Here is a 14818-nt window from a genome sequence, read left to right on the forward strand (position 1 = left end):
GCCTCACTTAGGTAGCTACTTATTTTATTTTATGTCTATGCCTACGGTAATGTGCTGTCGGCTGTAGAAGTCGTTGCTGTAGTGCATGCATATCCCCCACCCCGATAGACAGTAAATGTAAGTAACTACTTAATAAAAACAAAACAACATCAGAGTTCATTTGTTTATTTTTAACAATTACCATTGTCAACATTATAAAATCAGTAATAAATAGTGAGATTACTTACTTAATCTAATATCTACACGATATTACACGATTTCACAAACTTATTAATATTATGGCAAAGTGATTTAACAACTTTATTGTCTAAAATACTGCTCAGTTCATAAAAGTACCTACAAAATTGATGAAAACATTTGATTCAATATGGTATTTTAATTTTGGTAAATTAATTTTATTACTTATTATGCATTTCATAAGACTTGAAATAAAAACATTTTGGCACTGAAAACATTTTCAATCAGTAAAAAATTGCAATAACAATTTAAACATCATAGCTAATTAGAAATCTTTGGTCCATGATTGTTTCAATAATTTACATTTGGAATGTTATCACTTTTGTTTGAAATTACCAGCTAATTGATACACTTAATTAATTAAAAAGGAATGTTTTGTAATGTCAAAATAATAGTCTAACTACAATTTATTGTTTACTTTTAAAACAACCTCTTGGAAGACGCAAATAAGATTCACATTAACGACAGAAAATAATTTAAAAATAATTATATTACGACCTGTTGTATCTAAGTATTAATATTTACATTTTTTTAAAATACCTACCTTAATTAAGAATATTCGAGTCAAAGTGCGTTTTGACTTGTCGCTCATTATAGGACGGACTTTTTTAAGTTTGAGGTGGCATTAAATATACCTAGTTAAATAGGTACTACTCCTAAGTAAATATACTGTTGAAATACTATAAAGTTTTATTGTATAAAGATACTATCAAGATAAAATGCTCTCAGCATGCAGTCTATAACGCGTATAATAGAAAATTCTTTGGTTAGTCACAGTAATGAACGACAAGTCACTACTTATCGGTTTTGTCAACATTCCCAATGATACCACTGTCAACTTGAAACCGGATTCTTGGGCCAACACTTTGCTGGGACCCGGTCTTTCTCATGTTCTGCAATGACCCGGTTTTCAGCCTTACATTCTGTAATGACCCGCCAGGTTTCATGTTGCCATGTCTTCGGGGTGTTTCGTTTGACTCTTTCAGCGTCTTACTTCTAATAGAGATGTCAGTTGGCTCAGTTCTCAGCTCGTCTCCTGTCGCTCCGCTTACTGAGGGCCCTCTGCTCCCCGGAGTCCTGTCTACCTTCCCCCGAGGCCCGTAGGGAAGCCCCGAGGGTCTGCCCTGGATTCCCCCAGTGACACTTGGCTGAGCGCCGTTCGTGTGTTGCTGTAGCTGTACCCGTGACGCTCGTTCCATTTCTCTAAAAAGAATGGGGGACTAGTTAATTGGATTTAAAAACACGTTTCCATATATTTTATGAGAATGTAGGTTTGCTATGAAGGCGAATAGGTATACCTACTTTAGTGTAGTTGCTATGATAAAAGTCGCTAGTTTGAAATAAGAAGTAGGTACCTACATCAATAGGTCATGCAATTTAGGTCCTTTAAATAATTAATGCACAATTTATGAAGTTTGGTGCAGGAAAGGTGCGTCAATAATAATGTGGAATAGGTAAACATGCTGCGATTGACGTAAGTATGCATGGTGACAGGCAGTAGGTAGGTATAGGTACATTCTATCAAGCAATTTATCATTAAAGTAGTCAGCTAGGTAATTGATTTGAAAAGGAAATGTTTTACAAGTCCCATAGTAACGGCCTGTAGGTTTATTTTGCAGAACAGATTGGTGATTTCATGCAAGAATTTTCCAGTCAAATCACGAAAATCTGAAGTGACACGAATTTCTCAATAATCGAATCCACCACCAAAGCTCCACCAGCGTAACAGCACCAATCGCAGCATATGCATCGCAGAGTATCGTCATGTGATACCTTCACGGGCGGACGTAGGACGCGATGGCAGAGGTTCGCTCTGTCTTCTTCACAGCCTGGCATGCGGGCGAGGAGGGATACGCACCGCTGGTGAGCCCAGATAGCCGCGCTAGGGGGCAGCACAGGGCGGCTGCGTACGCGGCGCGGTACTGCGCGTTCATTATCACGTAGATGATTGGGTTCACGCATGCGCTCGCGTACAGGAGCAGGTAGCCCGCGATGTGGAATACTGGAAGAAGATTATAATGTTGTTATAGAATTGGAGTGGCGACCACGAGCCGGAAGACGTAGCGTGGGCAGGCCTCCCACTAGGTGGACCGACGATTTGGTGAAGGTCGCGGGAGGCGCCTGGATGCGAGCGGCGCAGGACCGGTCTTTGTGGAAATCCTTGGGGGAGGCATTTGTCCAGCAGTGGACGTCTTTCGGCTGAAACGAACGAAGAATTGGCATTCTTCTGCACGCTTGAGTCCTTGAGACCCTTACCAAACACTCGTGAAATAAGTACTTATGGATCTAAAATAATTTTATTAGCCTTTTAGTTCTAAAATAATAAAGAAATCTAGAATTCTGGCATACACAACATACATTCCGTTAATTGTTACTAAGTGATTGCGTGTTTTGAACCGCAAACCAGAGGCCTTTTTCCTCCTAGCCCTAAATTGGATTGACGTCTTCAAGATAGCCCTAATAGGATCTATAGTTTAGGTACACGGAAAACTTAATTTGAACTGCCTATAGTTCAGCACTCACCAGGATAATGCACATGACTGTCAGCGACCTTCGCGATAGTTATGGGCAGGTAGCATACAAGGAAAGACAGGAAGATGGCAAGCACCATCTTGGTGATCCTCCATTCGTTGCGCCTGGCCTTCGTCTCTCTGTTGTCCTTGACCGTGGACCGCTTGTCGTTGCTGTTGTTGAGGGAGCCAGGGCTGGCGTGCTGAGACCTTTGGTGCTCGCGCATTCTTTGTTCGGAGCTGAAAATTGATAAAGTTGAATTTAAGAAAAAGGTTAATTTGATCGATATATGGGATACCTACTTAAGTAAATAGAGGTATGTTAAAGTTTGAAGTTATCCCATAAATGGTTGTTGGAATTTTATTAACACAGCTGACTGACCATACTGTAATTACACAAAATAATTTTATACCTGGGAATTGGGAATCAAACCCCTGGGTTTGGTCCTCCTGACCCGAGAGTTAAAAAGTCAGGAGAGTTTCTTCTGGGTCACTGTCTGATAGTTTGAAGTATTAGTGAAAGTCAAAAATTCATCAATTACCTACCTGTGAACAACCCAGAAGATCCTGGCGTAGCAGATAAAGATCAGCAGCGCAGGAACGATGAAGGCTATCACGAAGAGCGCAGTTTTGGAGGACCGGCCGTTGGCATCGGGCATTATGGAACACGTGCCCAGTTCCGGGTCGAAGTCGAATTTACCTAAAACCAAGAAAAAGATGATGTTTAACACTTGACGACTGTTTCAGGTGTAACGATATTATTGCGTAGATAACTTCTGTTAAAGATTTTGTATAATCTAGACTCACTTCAAATCTGGGATAAGTTTTTATTAGAAGCCTCTAATTTTACAGAATCAATGACAATGAAAATAACGCAGCCTACTCTGTAGGTAGGTAATATAGACGGATTATAAGTAGGTACTAAGGTAATTTTAACTAAAAGATTCAACAAATCTAAATCAGTGATACTTTCTAAGTGAGCATTGTATGTGTCTAGGATGTCGCATTCTTCTGTTGTCGGTCTCAATGCACAGTCTAAATTGAGGATGACATTTTGTATGTGTGGGAGTATAAGATAGGCTAGCAACGGCCGTATTTTTGAGTCACGATACGGTCTCAGATTTGCAGTTAAAATGTTTGTTAGCAATAAACTTTTATTGGCTAATACGTCTTCATTTAAAGCCCATAAAAGCCCTGGTCCAAAAATAGGGATTTGAACAAAATAAGGAAGTGTATAAAAGTTACATTTACCGACATTTGGGTTGTTAAAAGTACGTCATTTCGGCCCCGAATGCATTTTCATTTGGGTTTTACGTCGTAGTAACTCGTAGGTTCGTCTGCTGGGTAAAGGTAATGGGAACGAAGGTTCACTACAAAAATGTAGAGTTTTTATAAGACTTATGCCCGTTTTCACCATCAATGCCTAATTTTAAAGTGACCCCTATGGTAACAAATATCAGGAATTTTGTTGTCATAGGGGTCACTTAAAAATTACGGATTGATGGTGAAAACGGGCATTAGTTGCCAGTCACTTTCGCCACACATCTGTTTCTGTTGCTAACATTACACACATACATTCAATCTTCTGACGTCTTGCCTGGGCCCACCCCACTGCTTAAAAGAGGAGATGTACTACAAAGGATAGTTACCTAGCTACAGTTCAAAATTCACTTACCCCAAATGCCAATGAGGGTGGGTATCTGCATCCCGTACGAGAAGAGCCACGAGAAGATAATCATGAGGGCAATGATGTGCTTGCGGTACACCCGCCCGTACCAGCTGTGGTGGGCGATCATAATGTACCTGGAGAAAACAAACGTGATTGAAATACACATTAATGTAACAAAACAAAATCATAATAATGATGACTATTAAAAATACCCCTTATATGTATATCGCCAGGGATTGACAACCAAAAAAAAGTTGATAGGTAGAAACTTTGGATTCGCTTTAGCACATTTTGAGCTAATAAGAATTTGTATTGCTTAAATTGCCGTCGTCAAATTCCACAACTGGTTGTTATTGCACTAAACATTCGCTTGTCAGTTAATTTAACAAAGCAATTTGGTCATTCATCCATGTAAATTTTACCAAGGACGCTGTCTGTATAACAATGCAAATCATTGGTTTCGGTGATACCTACTCACTCAGCTCTAATGTGTCAATCTTATTTCGTGACGGTTCCAATTTTTTTTAATTTAAGAGCTAGGTACTTACAACTAAATGTGGCTTACAAAAGGGAAAACAAATTAATGTTACTTGTGCACAATACCAATTTCAATTCAATTTCAATGTAACAACATCTGATTCAAATTGGGTTTGTTCTTATCAAACGCTACAATTAATCAAATCTAAAATAATTGGACACGTCTCCGTCGGATTACACGGTATTTCTGCAATTCCATTAGGCAAAATCCGTTGTAACAATATTGAATAACGATTCTGGTTTGGAAAAGGATTTGCTGGGCGAAAACTTTGTTGGCGGTTGGAGGATTCGATTGTTCGCAAATTCGCAATGAGCGCAGTGGACTGAATCGGGGACTGTGTGACCGTCAATTGATACAGTTTGTGACAATTATGGCAAATGTATACAGTCTACAGCACACCAGATTATACACATTTTTGTGTGAAAATAGCACTTATTACTATTGCTTTAAGATGCCACAGTTTAGGTTTATGTGATGTCGTTAGTACAGTCGATTATGGACATTAAGAACGATTTGATTAGAAATTATTAGGTACTTAAATATGAGTAAGTCTTAAGATTATTATAATGATGAAAGGTCGAAGATATAAATATGCCTAAGTGGCTGCTATTATTCCTAATTATCATCAGCTTCTGGCAATTTCAGGCCCTTTATGATTGCTTAACATGATTAACTTTTAAGATGTTTTCTGTTTCAGAATAGGTATTTGGTTTCTCAGAAACATGATATACCTATTAGGTAGCTACTCTGTTCCTATTTGCCATGCTCATTAAGATACCTCTTGAGAAGCTCTTCTATTATTAATCACGTCTTAATTGGCATTAAATAACGCTCCTAAAAGGTGCCAGATTTGTAATTAATTTGCTTTAAGATTCCTCATCCTCGGTAAGTTGTAGACGGAAAAATATCGCTTAATTATCATCAACTTATGACTTTGATTATGTAATCCCAAGATTCTCTTTTGAAAAGATACTCATAAATAAACTATGGATGCGTGCAGCACAGGACGGATCGTTGTGGAAATTCTTCTAAGAGGCCATTATCCAGCTGTGGTTGTCATTTCGCTGAAATGATGACGACTTATATTATATGACTGAAGGTTATACTTAGGCAAGTATAACCTTCAGTGACCTGTATTAATACACACTGGACTGGCTGCTGCCATAATATTTCTGTGCCTATTTGAGTTTTGCCATTTTGGCGCTGTAGGCCATACTGTAGGCAGATACGATTGTCCATGGAACTAATATTAGTGATGGCGTCCAAAGTAGCTTACTTACTCCTTGCGATGTAGGTAAGTACGTCAAAATTAGTATTCGGGTCAATCGTAGTGGCGCTTCAAATTGTCACTCAAAATTAGCTGCCTGTCCAGTGTGTAATAGGTAATACAGGTCAGTGATAACCTCCCAAAAGTACGATAAACTATACATACCTGTTCAATGTAATGAGGGCGATGCTCAGAAGTGACACTCCAACGTTTCCGTACCGCAAGAACGGCACCAGCTGGCACAAGGCACCCCCATGGGACCAGGTCCTCGTCCAGAAGCCGGATATGGCGAATGGGAGCACCATGGCGCAGAATAGGAAGTCGGCTATACACAGACTGGAATAAACAATGGGCGCGTTAGAGTGTGTCAGATTAACTGTTAAGTAACCGTTATGTCATGTGATGATTCAGTTTTATGCGTAACTTAAAGACAGATTGTATTTTTTCAATGAGCCTTGTGTTCAGGTTGTCTTGAGACATTTTTCTTATTATAAACCCTTATAAGTAAGTGAAAGAATCTCGGGGACAACAATATTGAGCTGTTTCTAAGAATATCCGTGAAATGATTAAGTATTTTATACACAGAGAGCTTCTTTTTCTTGGGTTATTCTCGTATTTATTCTTAGCTCAACATCCATGTTAAAGAAAACTTATTATTTCGTGTTCTGTGTGTTATCATTACTGTGACTGTGATGGGCTTTATTTAATTTGGTTGTCTGTCAGTTAGTTGCGCAAATTAAATACGTCTGCCATTGAGTCATTGCAGTAATAACTAGTTGCATTAAATGGACAATCTACATTCCGTTGGTAACGGTGGCCTGCGTACGCCGTGTTATCGTAAAAGGTAAAAATATTCTATTGTTCACGGATCGCAGAGTCAATGTTTGACGAACAATTAAATGTTACATTAATAAAAATAGGAAAGTAAGTAAACACGGTAATTATAGAGACAGCTCATTAATTTCAATTTATAGATAAGTTGGTTCCTAAATAAAGACCAAGCATTTGACGCGTAGATCAAATTGCTTTAATTAAATGCTTGTGTTAAACTTGTATTTTCGATACTGGCGTCTTGCGTAGTTGTATTATTTTTAGCAAAAAAACATTATAACTATAATGTACATAAAAGAGAGCACCTTTCTACACACAAAATTATGCAAATTGAAGAAAATATTTTACCTGATGATAAAAGCAGCAGCCACGTTCCTAACTTTAGGACATTTCAGCAGGGCCACCACTGTCAAAAGGTTGCCGAAGAGACCGATGACCATGATGAAGCCGGTCACCACAGCAGCGAACGTCAGCAGACCTGGTGAAAACCTGGTGAGGAAAATAATGAAATCAAATAAAGTCAATCAAGGGAAAAGCATCAAGAAAATAATAAGTACATGAAATTGTTGAAGTTAACACAGAGTATTAAATAAAATTGTTGAAGTATTAACACAGAGATCTAGTTACGAAACTTGTTGGATTGGAGCAGAAATTTATTTTTATAAAATTTAATAACTTTAATTTAAAATGTAAACACAGTGAACGAAAATATCGCTATTGTCGTTAAAACTGATTTCAACGTTAAAACTGATTAATACGAAAGCAATTTCGGCGGCAAATACACAATTGGAAATTCTAAATTGAGCCAAACAAATGCACGAATGCAAATTCAATGGGACTTTATGGTAATATCCGCCAGTATTATTTTACGAAATATGCTCAATTGTAAGAAATGAATGCCACAAATGCTAAATAGGGCTACCAAAGGGAAGTACCAAGATCCCTAAATGTGGCCAGAATAAAAGACAGGAAGATCCGTGAAAGGCCTCAGTAAGGCATTGTAGAGCTTCAAAATTATTTATTTTACACGACTTGCCCTGCGAAGAAATGTAGGGCTTGAATCTCTTTAATATTGACCTACGTACTTGTTTGTTCAAAGTTCCTTTTTACAAGATTCGATTCTACTTATTCTAAAAATGATTTGGGGGTACAAGGGTGAATATTGAATTTCAATATTTTGAGATGCCTACAGTTTTAAACAAAATTTATCTGTTGAAGTTTTTAAGGGTTTCAGTTAATATATATAATTACCAGTTTATTTAGCCAAAACAGTTAAGTTCGCTTACTTTGATAATTCACTAGGCTCTACTCCCGGATCCACGCTGGGGTTTATTTCTTCTGATATGTTAAAGAAATCTGCCATTTTGAGAAATCTGAAACAAACAAAACGGTGCTTAAAATTTATCATTCATTATAAAAAACATCTTATTGAATCACTTTCTTAAGAGCGTTTACGTCTAGCGTGGCATGTCAAGTTTAGGTAATTTCGATGCTAGTTTTATTCACACTAAAATAATTATGACTGTGTGCGTGTTCTCACGCTCTATAGTCAAACCAAAATACTTTGATCCACCATCGTAAAAGTGTGCCAGGCTGTCAAGTGACAGCTCAAGGAAACTATAAAATCTTTAAATCTTCCAACACCGACTCCGTAATTATAAATAATGGTATACATTAGTGATTATCAATAATAAATACGTAAATTCTTTATCAAATAGTAAATTATCAAAGGTTTTTTTACTATTTTGAGAATATTTTATACAGCCTTATGTTCAGCAAAAAAAAATTTGAATTTTAATGGTGAGAGATTATTTCAAATCGGTTCTATTCAAAACAAACTTTTCCTGTTTACTATTCTTTTTTTATCCGGAAAATGGGTATGGGTAGCNAAAACACGAAGCTTACACCAAAGCCATCACGCAGTTCAAAGTACAGTCAGTTGCGAAAGTATGATCACACTTTTGGACTTATTATGTTATCTGCGTTATATGTATAAAATTGTGAGACACATGTCTCATTTTCAGTCAGCATCAAACGGAGTTGGTTACATGACTGGTAACTATGATATAACCCGGCTAAGGTTAGCGGAACAATTGGAAATGACCCCTCCAATTACTGGCCGAGTCATTGCACACTTATCGCAATGTGACTCGGTTTTTTCTTAGATGGCCAGTTAGGTATAATTCCTGTTATTCATTAGACCTTGAGTCGGACTGTTCTCGAGATAAATCACAGTGTTTAGCGGTACATACGATTAGGTAACAAGGAAGTAGATTATCTTGTTGAAACCCACTCAAAGCGTGCATTTTTTCTGAATATTGGCCATATCTTTTATCAGTAGGTACCTACCAATCAATTTCATAACTATCAGTAGAAAGTGGACTTAATCTAGTTTAATTAATATAAATAAGCAGAAAGTGAAAATATGATTATTAACAAAAAATCTGAAACTGATTTATTTATTGGACCAATAAGTACCTACCAATATCTGGTATATTATAATAAAGAACGAAAATTTTTGGAATGTTCGATAGGCTATACATTGTTTAATAAAATACATAATAAATGTCACCCAATAAAGATGCCCATAACCCAAACCGACCATGAGGTCACCGTCCAATCGTGTCCGCCCATGCATGAGCAATGGCATACAACAATACACGTCACGGGCCACCGGTTACGAAAATACAGACAAATACTTCTTTGTTGGATTGTACAGTCGGAAGTTTAATCAAAATCATTATAAAAACGTCAGCAGGCCTATCGATTGATGGGAGAGACTATGACACATCGAGCAAAACAGTGTGGCATTTTATATCGGTACATATGTCCACTTTAACAATGATGGTAGAGCAGTGTAGTCATCTTCTTCTTTGAATTAAAACATTTTTATTTCTTCTTCATTTCTGAAAAATAAATTGCTTAGGTATGAAGTTGTGGGGCTAAAAATGTTTAAAAGTCCGTCATCAATGGTTTTGGTTAGTCATCTTTAAAAATACAATATTTTACGAAATGTACGAGGTATGTATTTATGGCTACTATATCTACAATAGTGTGTAGTAATAGTAATAAAACAAGCTTTTTGCGGCTGACTGTATAAGTCTGAAGGAGACAAAGCCCAAAATTGGATTCTTCAGCTGTCAAATAAATACTAGCACCCGGAAAAGGAGCGGGATGAAAATTCTAAGTAATTTTCGTACGACGAATATTTATATCGGGCTTGATAGACGCTGAAGGGTATGATTTGTATGAACCTGTGCCTTGCTTTTGTATGAAGGGGTGAAGTTTAGGAAGGACGGAATTCTTTACATGCTTCATTGTGTTACACTGCTTTTTATTGCTGTGTAAGTAACACAAAAAACTTGTGCTTTTTAGTAGTAAAGAGGTGGACTATTCCTATCATATAAGGTCTTCAATTTGTCCTCAGTTTGATACGATTTCCAAATGGGGCCTTATACAAAAATGAAAGATCACTTAGTTCGATAGAGAATTCATGCCCAAACGGATCAAGAAATCTACACCAAGGTTTGTAAACTTAATTGCTACTCTCTTCCCATAAAAAAGAAAAAGCGAAGCTGTTAAACAGTGTAACACACATATCCCATCTTTTCACCACATAACTGCATCGACACTAATCAAGTCAGATAATCTACAATTCAAGATCCGTCAATTTCTAGGCGTCATTTATCCATAGTCATGTGGTAATCCATGTTATATCAGATTTATGGTCAGTAATCATCGTCCACGCTCAGCTGGTCATGCAGTTTAGTGTGGAGAAACCGGACCAAGAATTGAAGACACCATGTTACTTTCACAGATCGATGGATATGAGTTACAACTTGGTTGTAAAATGTACTTGCTGTAACTAAAACATGCTGCGAAACAGTTATAGCTCTAACTAAAAATAACGAACTAAAAACAGCTAACTGTTTTAACACTACGAAGTATTACTTACTCATATCAGTTTCATAAAGCCTAATAATTAAGTTGCTTGCTGTATTCCTTCATTAAAAACTCCAGCGAAACATTTATAGCTCTAACTGTTTAACGATACGGATATTAAATTTTACTTTTATCAGTTCAATTGGGTATTTAAAGACCACTATAGGTAATTAAGATGGCTTGCGGTGTTTACTTATTTATTTATTGATTATCCTTCCGGTATTCCTTCACCTATTTTTATCCTACTGTACTGATTAACCTAATTATTCCCAAACAAATTAGACTTTTGTTGATAACTCGCATTTAATACACATACTGACGTTTTGATTGCTAGATCCTTGCTATAGTCATATTATTTATTAAAATTCCATCTTTCTCTTGTAGGTAGGAGATTTTAAGGCTTGAAGTAAAAACATTATGGCTAATCGTTCTCATAATATTACGAAGACACGTTTTCCCGATGCTTTGTAAACACTGCACCTGCAGAGTGTATAGCGTACAGAACCATAAACTATAGTTACGTAGCACTATTGGCATTGCGCAATCTATACTAATCTATACTTCTATACTTTTAATATTATAAATGCGTAAGTAACTCTGTCTGTCTTGCTTTCACACCTAAACCACTGAACCGATTTTGATGAAATTTCTCATAAAGATAGTTTGAGTCCCGGGAAAGGACATAGGATAGTTTTTATCCCGATTTTTGAAACAGGGACGCGCGCGATAAAGTTTTTCTGTGACAAACAAAATTCCACACGGGCGAAGCCGCGGATGGAAAGCTAGTTACAATATAACCCTCTAGGTGCAATATTTGCTTGAAAACTATTGACTTTCGTACATACTCGTACATTTCACTATATCTCCACAGTATTATTAAAAGTCTTAGATATTTTGCTTTGAAGCTTCACAAGCTATTTCAATTACTAAGCATTAAAGTGCTTACATAAAATCACGTTTTATTTAGATTTGACAAAGGGTTTAAAAGTCTATCTTTTAGGTTCATGCTGAAATTAATCTAAATTCTGTTTGAATTCATGTTACAGTTATTGGAATTTTTCATTACTTGTGTTGATTGGTGCGTTGTTTACGCACTGAAGCCGCACTAAAAATCGGACGTAAAAACATTTTATTCTTGAAGTATTTATAGCTTTACAATGAAATTTATGCGATTGCAATGTACTTCCTAGCCTCGTATCGTTAAGGCTGAGTTGCACCATCTAACTTTAACGGTAACTAACGTTAACGGTGCTTTTCGTATGGAGTTTGACAGATGTTTGACGTTTGTTAAAGTTAAAGTAAGATGGTGCAACCCAGCCTAGAATGTGTTGTGCGTAAGTTTTTAATTAAAGATAGACAGTATACACATTGTTAAATATTATAAGTTTAAAAAGTGATAACGTTATTTTATCGACGGATTATCGCAATTACAACGACGCAGGTGTAAAATATCGTCAAGAGTAAAGAAAAAATAAATCAAATGAATTTACCTCGAGTGCACCTACCTATAATGTCATAGTAATTGTAAAGATCTAGAGGCATGACCGACATCATCTGTCTAGATCACGCACATGTATTCTACTTACTAAAACTACTGAACGTGTTAACCTTCTGGGTAAGCTAGAATAAACAAAACATTTCAACGTAGTAGTCCTAAGTTTAACGAAATGCGAAGGGCAAGAACGAAGATAAATAATAATGAAAGTCCCCACCATGCACCGAAATAAAAATAAAGAAAGATTCAACACTCAAGCTATGGTGTGACTTGTAATTAGCACCGGCCTGCCATTGCGCTACAATTGTTTAAACGCCAATTTAGTCCACTTAGAGGTTACACTGCACTTATAGATGTATATTATAAGGCTGCGGCCACACGTGACGGAGCAGGAAGTTAGTAATTTCAACGCAAAACAAATTAAGTTGGAAGTCGCTTTATCGCGCTAAGGCGCATAGCACCGAATATTTTCTGAATCTTCTACTGTATAAAACTTTATACTTAATTTTAATAGCTCAAATATTTCTGGTGTCAGATATTTATCTGTTAAAGCGTCTGGTATTATCAGACGACACTAGATACATTGTTTAACAGAGTTATAAGCGATAACATCGTTTTAAACTACACCGTATCATGTGGGACGAGACGTGGACTATCGCTTGTTAAAAATTTAAGAGAATTTAAATAACAAAGACAAAAGAATTTACGAGGGCGCAAAAAAGATTAATCAAAGTATAATTTTCTTTGTCTTATATATATTTTAAATTTATTTCAATTACTTCGTTTGAATAAAACTTCTTTTCACAGTCACATTAATTAAACTTAACTAGTTAGGTAGAATCTTTTTTAATTAATTTTAAATCATAAATCTTAGCATAAATCTTTTGACTTCAATATTTTCAATACAAAAATACTAATTTCTTTGAACAGCCAGATTTTTAACGATAATTTATTAAAGCTAGCGATGTCACGACCCAACACCACCGACCCACAAAACGTCGCCTGAATCGCAATATCTTGAGTCTGTGTGAACACTCCTTTAGAAAAAAAGGATAAAGTAACAAAAATTTAATAATACTTTTTACAGGATCTTTGATATCGTTTGAGTAGTAAGTAATTAAATATTTAAGTCTGCTTAAAGAAAATTAAAGAGTTTTTTATTAGATTCTCTTTTGTTATTGCTTAAAGTGGCCTTGAAATAAAATTATTTCAGGATTGTAATTGTGTAACATTAGAAAAGTGATGGTTTTGCTGCCAATGTCTATAAATTAAAATGAGTAAGGTAAGTAAATTTAAGTACCTTAGCAAATTATTTTTTAACAATGAACATAAAAATTCAATGAATTTCTCTAATTTCAGTATCGCACTGTGAAATTATTATGGAGGTTTAAAAAAGTTAGGTTGATTGATTTATAAAAAACAATATTCACTGGCTAAATTCAAATACCTACCTACTGAGTAGAAACATCAATTAACATCAAACGGTCAAAAATACTTTCACTAAAAACTTTTTAGCATAAAATTCTTTGGTCTATTTAACATTTTGAGAAAAAGTAAAAGTTTGACCTTTTTTAGCATAATGAAGGACGAATTTGTGACTTAAATGTCCGTTGAGTCGAAGTTTTATAAGTTACTTAGGTAGGTAATTAGGTGTAAGACTTGTTCTAGTTCGAATAAATCTTTATAACTTAGCTGCTTGGTGTAGTGTAAAATTAAATTGTAAGGAGACAGTGAATCTGTTAATGAATAAAAGACGCATTAGACGCATTGTGAAGAGTTACTAAGTAAAGGACAAAAGTATTTAGTGAGTCCACTCCACATGTTTTAAGCAACTTTATACTTACTAACTTTATACTAACTAAATAAATATAAAAGTCGCAAGAGGTCATAAAAGATAAACATTTTGAACAGGGCGACTGTCAAAAGATGTTTTGTATACTGTCCAGCGATATGTATGCAGTCTAGTAACTTATGTCAGTTTTTAGGTAGGTACCAGCATAAATCAACATAGGTAGGTATAATGATAGAGATGTCTCAATTCGAATACACCAACGGGTCTTAACCTTTTTAACAGGTCAAACTATTTTCTTCGAACTCGTAACTGCCTTCTTGAAACTCGGTCGAAGTTCAAATCATACGATGAGGTCTTAGGTAATCATTTTGTGATTCATATCCTGCTTCATGGAATACACTGTGAAATCTTATTATGTGGTACCTAAATTAAATAATAACTTTACTTGAAAATATATGTACATACCTACGTTTCATTTCATAAATTATTATCGTATTTTTTATAAAAATGTATAGAAACTATACATCACTTGAGATT

The 14818-nt window shown here is 35.9% G+C and overlaps 1 protein-coding gene across 4 annotated transcripts in view; it reads right to left on the reverse strand.

Annotated features, from left to right (window-relative positions):
• Positions 1-149: 149 nt before the first annotated feature.
• LOC114362005 (G-protein coupled receptor moody) overlaps positions 150-14818 on the reverse strand; it is a 43781-nt gene continuing 29112 nt past the window's right edge. The window contains exons 1-9 of one of the 4 annotated variants that reach the window (XM_028317242.1): positions 9877-9955; positions 8339-8425; positions 7401-7541; positions 6387-6557; positions 4423-4550; positions 3294-3447; positions 2761-2987; positions 2096-2239; positions 150-1438 (exon numbers count right to left, since the gene is read on the reverse strand). In XM_028317242.1, the coding sequence (XP_028173043.1) occupies positions 1032-1438; positions 2096-2239; positions 2761-2987; positions 3294-3447; positions 4423-4550; positions 6387-6557; positions 7401-7541; positions 8339-8415 (1449 nt within the window). In that variant the 5' untranslated portion in view covers positions 8416-8425; positions 9877-9955 and the 3' untranslated portion in view covers positions 150-1031. Of the gene's footprint in view, positions 1441-2010; positions 2240-2760; positions 2988-3293; positions 3448-4422; positions 4551-6386; positions 6558-7400; positions 7542-8338; positions 8426-8957; positions 8984-9876; positions 9956-14818 lie in introns of those variants that run through there. The other 3 variants (XM_028317240.1, XM_028317243.1, XM_028317241.1) reach the window with 3 other exon arrangements.

This window comes from Ostrinia furnacalis, unplaced genomic scaffold, assembly GCF_004193835.3.
Source record: "Ostrinia furnacalis isolate ACB-3 unplaced genomic scaffold, ASM419383v2 OfSCF6103, whole genome shotgun sequence".
NCBI classification, from domain to species: Eukaryota; Metazoa; Arthropoda; class Insecta; order Lepidoptera; family Crambidae; genus Ostrinia; species Ostrinia furnacalis.